The sequence below is a fragment of the Mesitornis unicolor genome, unplaced genomic scaffold (genome assembly GCF_000695765.1).
Source record: "Mesitornis unicolor isolate BGI_N332 unplaced genomic scaffold, ASM69576v1 scaffold15261, whole genome shotgun sequence".
Taxonomy (NCBI): domain Eukaryota; kingdom Metazoa; phylum Chordata; class Aves; order Mesitornithiformes; family Mesitornithidae; genus Mesitornis; species Mesitornis unicolor.
Genome location: NW_010163251.1, coordinates 67,462 through 74,585, shown reverse-complemented (window position 1 = coordinate 74,585; position 7,124 = coordinate 67,462). Strand labels below are relative to the sequence as shown.

General features: G+C 39.0%; 1 protein-coding gene across 1 annotated transcript in view; it reads left to right on the top strand.

The window, feature by feature from the left end:
• The window catches only part of DERL1 (derlin 1), a gene marked incomplete at its 5' end in the record, with an annotated part of 11,355 nt that extends 4,446 nt beyond the window's left edge, over positions 1 to 6,909 (top strand). Inside the window, 5 exons of the mRNA XM_010193903.1 lie at positions 856 to 882; positions 2,620 to 2,715; positions 3,410 to 3,462; positions 4,607 to 4,717; positions 6,498 to 6,909. Of these exons, the coding sequence (XP_010192205.1) occupies positions 856 to 882; positions 2,620 to 2,715; positions 3,410 to 3,462; positions 4,607 to 4,717; positions 6,498 to 6,636 (426 nt within the window). The remainder of the gene's footprint in view (positions 1 to 855; positions 883 to 2,619; positions 2,716 to 3,409; positions 3,463 to 4,606; positions 4,718 to 6,497) is intronic.
• Between the last annotated feature and the right edge of the window lie 215 nt (positions 6,910 to 7,124).

Genomic DNA, 7,124 nt, shown 5'->3' with positions numbered 1-7,124 from the left:
TTCCTGCTGTTCTTGTTGAGCCACAGCAGTAACTAGGCAAACAGTGTCGTGTTTAGTTATGTTGTTAAGAAAACCATGAGCTCCATGTGTGATTGCAGGCTGTTGACTGTCAGTTATTAGGTGAATCTGATTGTGACTTGACTTTCAAACTGGTCATTTGAAAGCTTCCAGTTGCCTGTTCCCCATATGATGCGTGATCCATGCAACATGGATGCATGATCTGGGAAAATGCTTGGTGCTATTTTATACACATTCATGAGGTTTTAGAAGCATTCTGATGATAGCAAAATTATTCAGGAATTGCTTCTACTCAGCAATTATTAGAGCAAGTAGATCCTTTGGATTCCAAGGTAGGAGAGTAGTATTAAATTAGTATTAAAGTAGTATTGATGTGCTGAAAGAAATTATTTATTTTCTGTGATTCAGTGGCAATGTATTGATTTTTTTTTTTGTTCATGATCTGTTATTTCTTTAGTTAGAAACCCCACATTTTAGTCTTTAAAAAACTAATGAAAGAATCCAGCTATTAAACTTCCAACATGCTTTTATGCAAGGACTGATTGAGTTTGTACTTAGCCAGTTTTGTTGTGGAGGGAAGGCCACTGCGTCCCTCAGCCCTTGCTGTAATGACTTGAGGAGGTAGCTTGAAAGGCTACTGAAAAGCAGTTATTGAAACTGAGGGTGTAAGTCTCTATCATGGGAGGTTTTTCACTTTTTCCAGTGGTTAACTTAATACTACAGAGGAATGCTGTTTGAATGTTAAACATTAAAGGCCTTTGCAGTGTGTGTGCGGCTTCTTTTTGTCGTTCTAGTCTATCAGGTTTTGCTGTGTTTTCCTTAATGGCGCAATGACAGATAACTGGCTTGGCAATGGACATGCAGGTAAGTGCAATGCAGTTTCTTAAATAATCTTACGGAGCTTTCTGACTACTGAATGACTTTTATAGAGAGCATTATCAATGTAACTGCAGAACATAGTGAAGCTCGGCTGGTTTAGTTTATATCAAAATGGACTGCTGTGTGCATGGTGTTAGGTTTTTTTGGAGTAAGCCTCAGCTAGTGTCACAAGCTTGCATCTGACTCTGCCACTCCTAACAGAGTAAGGGAGTCAAGGAGTGAAAACTGGCTCTTGGTGCAGTCGGGAGGTGTTCAGCCTTTTGCTAAAATGGACACAAGATGTCACCTATGCACTGTTTCTTCTAATGAACGTGGATCTGCATTCTTACTTTTTTATCTAAAAATGATTTTTGGGTTCATTAGTCTCCTCAAATTCAGTGTGCCTTTTACTTGCCAACAGAAGATTTTTTTTTTTGGTGAAAAATGCAGATTCAGATCAGAACTGTGAAGTGTAAAAATCCTCACAAGAATGACTAAAACAGTGGTCTAAAGAGCCAGTTTCAGTGAAGTAGTTCCTATCCCTCCAAATATTAAGGGAGGAAATAGGGGAGCATTTCTTGGACACAGCAGAGTATCAGATAACTCTGTCTTCAGCCTGCTTGTGCTCTTCTCATCTTATTCTGTCCTCATCACCCAAAACCTGCACCAATATCTCTAATATTATGTACAATATTATCTTAGCATTTGTTAGATCACTTATCAGGCTCCCCGAACAGACAAAAATAGTGATCACTCATCTGTAGTCAAGAGTGAGCTCTGTTAAGGGCTCTCCATAACTTCACACTTCCATTTCATTTTGCTGTGGGGAAGATGCCACAAAATTCTTCAAAAGCATGCTGAAGTCACCTATACATTGTATGAATTTTAGACTGATTATGGTGATTTCTGTTTTTTAAAAAAAGGTACTTAAAATGGTTTTATAAGTGCATACAAAGTATTGCTTAAGAGAGAATCAGCTGTTTGATGTACAGATTTATTTTTCTTAAAAATAAGGGTTTTTTTTGCTTGTGTAGAATGGCTTGCTTGAAAGTGAGAAGACAGAGTAGGATAGCTGGGCCTTCTATTCCTATGTCAAATACTTTCAGAAATAAGATACTACTTTGTTTTTCCAATAAAACAAAATAAAAATGCTTTTAATAAAGATCCCAAGGTGCTTATGTGACAAGTCAGACTGCTGGTGCACTGTAGGACTTGGGGAAGGCTGCACTGTGCCAGCTTTAATGTGAAACCTGTTAAATACCAGCACCCATGAAGGGATGAGTTTTAACCTTTCTTCCAAACACATCAACAGGTTTGTAGCATTAAAGCAGTTTGTGGAAATGTGGCACAGTCCATCTTCAGTTTAGAAATCAGCAGATAGCTATAGTTTCACTAGTATTCACTAATCAGCTAATACACAGTCAGAGTAAGGAGGTATTTGAAACAGACTGATCTCCTGGCATGGGCTTTCTCTTGGTGCAAGTTGATTTGGCATGGGCTTGCGAAGAAGAATGACCAAGGAGATTCTCCTGTTTAGCTTTCTCAGTAGCTTTTGAGCAGATCCATGATACATGGTGCCAAAGATTCTGGGGCAAGCTGCAAAGATTTTGCTGATTTTTATCATGATTTTGTCATGCTTACAAGCCATTTTGAAAGTTATAGCTCCTGGTGCCTGTTTAAGTTTCTTGGGCTTTTGTGAAAGTGATGGTGTCTTTTGACTTTTTTTCTTTTTAAACATTGTAGTTGCTGATGATTCCACTCATCATGTCAGTTCTTTATGTGTGGGCCCAGCTGAACAGAGACATGATTGTATCATTTTGGTTTGGAACAAGATTTAAGGTATGTCAGACAGGATACTGGAAACATTTCTGCCCGGAATACGCACGTGAAGGGGGTGGGGGGCAAAATATAAGTATTTAATCTTATTAAAGATGTTCTGCGCTTTCACATAGCTATGTACTCCTTGAGATGCAACAAAGACAGATTTCTTCATGGTGTTCCATATGGTGTCATTCAGTGTAGCTTTACTGAAAAGATGTCCTGACAACTGAAATTCATTGATTTGAAAAGAGGAAAAAAATTCCTGATAAACATTAACCTGGGTAAAAGCTGAATGTAGTGACACTGTAGTGACAAAATGTTGATGTTTTAAATTGTTCTTTCTTCTGCAACATCATCTGTTTCTGCCAGATCTTCTAGTGAAAACTCTTGATCATTGTTTCCAGACCTTTCCAAAATCAGAAATGTTAGGACTTTGTTTCAGATGTAAGCTTCCTGTGGAACACAGAGTGAAAAAGATGCACCTAATTAAATGTTTAAATGAGTGTGATATGTCTGAAAACGTTAGCGGTCGCTCAGTTTGGAGTACCCTACTTTGTTAGGTAGAATCTGCTTCAGTTAATATATCAGGAGTTGTGGAATGGCGAAAACACTGAGATTATAATCATGCTTATTAATGCAGTGTGAAGTTGAGCAGGTTTATGTCCTTAACTTGTATTTACAACTTCTTTGTCTCCATTGCATTCTTTTTCAGGCCTGTTACCTCCCATGGGTTATTCTGGGATTCAACTACATCATTGGTGGATCGTACGTATTTACTTACACGGCAAACTGGAAGTTATAAAAGCTTTTACGGCTATTGAACTTACTGCTGAATTCAGAAGCAGTATTAAAATAGGAGACTTAAAGCTGTATAATCTGACTGATAATGCTCAGTCTCATGATGGTTATTTAAGATAAAAGTGAAGACGAGATGTGCATGTGAGAACTAGAGAATGTAGGTGAGGGGAAAGTAATATGAACTTGGTTTATTTTCTAGTAAATCTATGTATTAGGCCTTTTCCTTACTAAAGGAGTAATGCACAGTGAAGAAAGTTGTAATCTCGTATGATCACCCATCATGACTGGTTTCATCATCAAATTTAGCTTGACTCTGATAGTGTTGTTACATCTTTCCCTCACACTCTCATCCAACATAATGGTTTTTCAGCTTGTGAAACAAGGGGAAGTGGCAATAACAAGCCCACAGAGTGCCATGTTAGCGCTTGCTGAATTTGTTGGTCTGTCTTGCATTCTTTGACTAAACTCTGTGATGCAGAAATCCCCTCCCTGCAGTCTTTCCCATTGGTGCCTTGTGTTTACTGGGGCCTCTTGGTGCCGCTGTAACACAATTAATGACAATAACAAGTTAAGTGGTTGATTTATAAAAGGAGGAGACAGTGCAGGAAAACCAAATTCCCTTTTCTGTCTGTGCCTCCTACTGACTCATCTGTCACTTGACAAAACGGCTTGCTGTTAGATACCTGCTGTTTCTATGCATGATGGAAGATACTCAAGGGCTTCCATTCAGCAGTGTTTTTGCAAACAGCAGGAGACAGGTTGTCCGGTGAAAACAGCAGTAACTCCTCAGGCTCTGCAGACTATTATTTTAGACACTAATAGCTGTACGGTCTAATTCCCTGATGTAAACAAGTATTTAATTGTATTTTCAGTACAGACTGTAGAAAAGCTTGAAAGGGAGGGTGGAACAGCCTGTTGATGTGTTGGCATCGAAGGCTGCTCGTTCTAAAGAAGTGCCTGCAAAATGCTGAGGGAAGGGGAATTTTCTGTAGTTCATGGCCCTGGCAATGCCCATGGCAGGTGAACAGTAGTACCTGGCAGAAGATGGTCACTTGTTTAGTTTCAGAGAAGACAGCATGTAAAACAGTTTTTTTTTTCTTTTGCCTTGCAGAGTCATCAATGAGCTGATAGGAAATCTGGTTGGACACCTGTATTTCTTCTTAATGTTTAAATATCCAATGGATTTGGGAGGAAGGAATTTTCTGTCCACGCCTCAGTTCCTGTAAGCTGGCTTTATTCTTTAGCTCACTGTTTGCTTGGTTCAGTTTTCTGCATTGTTCATCAGACATATTTTTGCTGGGACTGTAAGATGTAAAATATTTTGCCAGATCTACCTGCTTCAGGCTATCATATTGACTGTGCTGCTGAGTCATCATAAACGTTGAGTTTCTTGTAAATGGCCCATGTTGAGAGTTTTGTTACCCTTAAGGATGGCTTTGTCCTTTACCCACTCTTAACAGTGAAAATAAAAGTCATAGTTCTGCCAGTGAATTGAGCTGTAGTAAAGCAAACTCCCTAATGATTATCAGACAGTATTGAAAAAATGTTTTCTATTGTAAATTGTATTTTGTTGGTATTTCCATGTATCGTGGCAGTAGCTACCAATTCAGCAACCTGTAACAGTGATAGGAGTCAGTTGCAGACTTGTTCAGAACATTAATCTGTATTCTGCTTTGCAATTGGTACCAGTCACCTCGACTGAGACTGTGGGTCTTGGTGTCTGAAGTGCTTTGCTTTTTCTTGTGATCTTTGTTGTTTTGATGATTAGAAGCCAAAGTTTGTAGCTTCAGTTGTCCTTGTCCTCATCCTTTTGGGTTGTAAATATTCTTTCTCTACCAAACTTTAGTTAGCAACTCAGTTAACTCTTTTTATAGCATAAACTGTTAATTATAAGATGCAAAGTTGAATTACAGTTCTACTTTCTGTACGAGTTCTAATGAGTAAGGAAGCTTTATATTCTACTTTTGTGTTTGTAAACCCTTCTGGTAAACCTGATTTTACATAAATATTAGAAGACAAAATTTTGTTTTAAAATACCCTTCCAGGTCATAACAGCTCTAAAACTGCCATCAGTCTTGTGGTCATGTGCAATTCTCTTGATTCCTCATATGTGTATTTATATTTTCTCTGTGTTTGAGAAGCAGAAACGAAAGTACTGCAAACATCACTAAAACGGGATAAATTCTGCCTTTGCACTGTAATGTTTTGTTAAAAAAGGTGCTGTGATGAACTACAGTTGTCTTTAATATAATAATGAAAACCTTTTTTCTATACAGGATCATTTTTCTTTTGGAAAGGAATATGGTTTTTATGTCTGGGCCTCAGCAGGGGATTTGCAGGAGCTCAGTGTAACTACTGAAGAGCTGAAATGACTTGACTTTGATAGCATCCCTTGCAAAATGCAGAAGCTGTATTTTCGATCACTCTGTCTGTTTAGATGGTATCCTAAGTTGGATGATAAGGTCTTAGAGCTCTTGCTCTTTACTTGAGCTTTGATTTCAGACAAGGTGGTTTCTTGAGATGGTTTCCTTTAGTCTCTTTGGTCCTCAGTTCCTCAGGACTGTTTACTTGGGAGAGCAGTGAGATGGTTGGATGCTGTGATAAAAGGAGCTTTGTAACTATTGAAGAGACAGAGATGCTCAGAAGTGATTTGGATTTTTTAATTATTATTTCTCCAGAAAGAAAAGGGAGATAATTTAGGGGAATTAAGTTTGTATTACAGCATTTAGTCTCAACATTGAGACTTCCTTATCGTGTTTTTTCCCTATGTTTGGATTATTGTATATAACCTTATCTCAGAGATGGAAGTTCCCCACAATTCCTGTTTCTCAATATGCTGAGCACTTAAATTTGGAAATAACTCTGCAAAGCACTGCTGTGAAAAGCCAGCTTTATTGAGAAGTCTAGCAGCTCAAAGGAAGTGCATGGAAAAGTAGTCTGACATTTACCCCTGAGGTACAGCTGTTTATCAACCTCTGTCCTTCTCTCCTGGCTTGTCCTAGGTACCGCTGGCTGCCAAACAGGCGAGGAGGAGTGTCGGGGTTTGGTGTCCCACCTGCTAGCATGAGAAGAGCTGCAGAAGACCAGCAGGGTGGTGGAAGACACAACTGGGGCCAAGGTTTCCGCCTGGGTGACCAGTGAAGAGCTCCTGCCTCTGAAAAAGACCAACTCTTTGATTTTAATTGGACATAGGACCGACCCTTCCTGGTGCAGAGCACGCTTAAGAACTGAGGTCTCTGTCGTACTGTTGGATTTAACTGATAAAGAGTGAGTTTTTCTGGTTCAAGAGAGAACTATAAACTCCAGAAGGGAAAAAACGTAGATCTTGCTCCAGGTTAGCCAATAGTGTCCAATTTGATTCTGTCATTAAAAAAAAGCCTTCTTTATACAGTATTGTCTGTCTATTGCAAAGGGGATCCATTATACTGTCTTGCTCCACGATGGGATGGGACAAGCTAGTGGTGTTCTGTCTCACCTGGTATGTTAAAAGCTTTCTTGACCATGGTAAGGTAAGAATTCAGTGTGAGGCAGATGGATCAAACTAACCCCAAAGCTTAGGAAGCTTTTTCCATATCTGTGCTTTTAAGTCCCAGGGTCTTTGGAAGCATTATTTAACTGATATCTCTCTG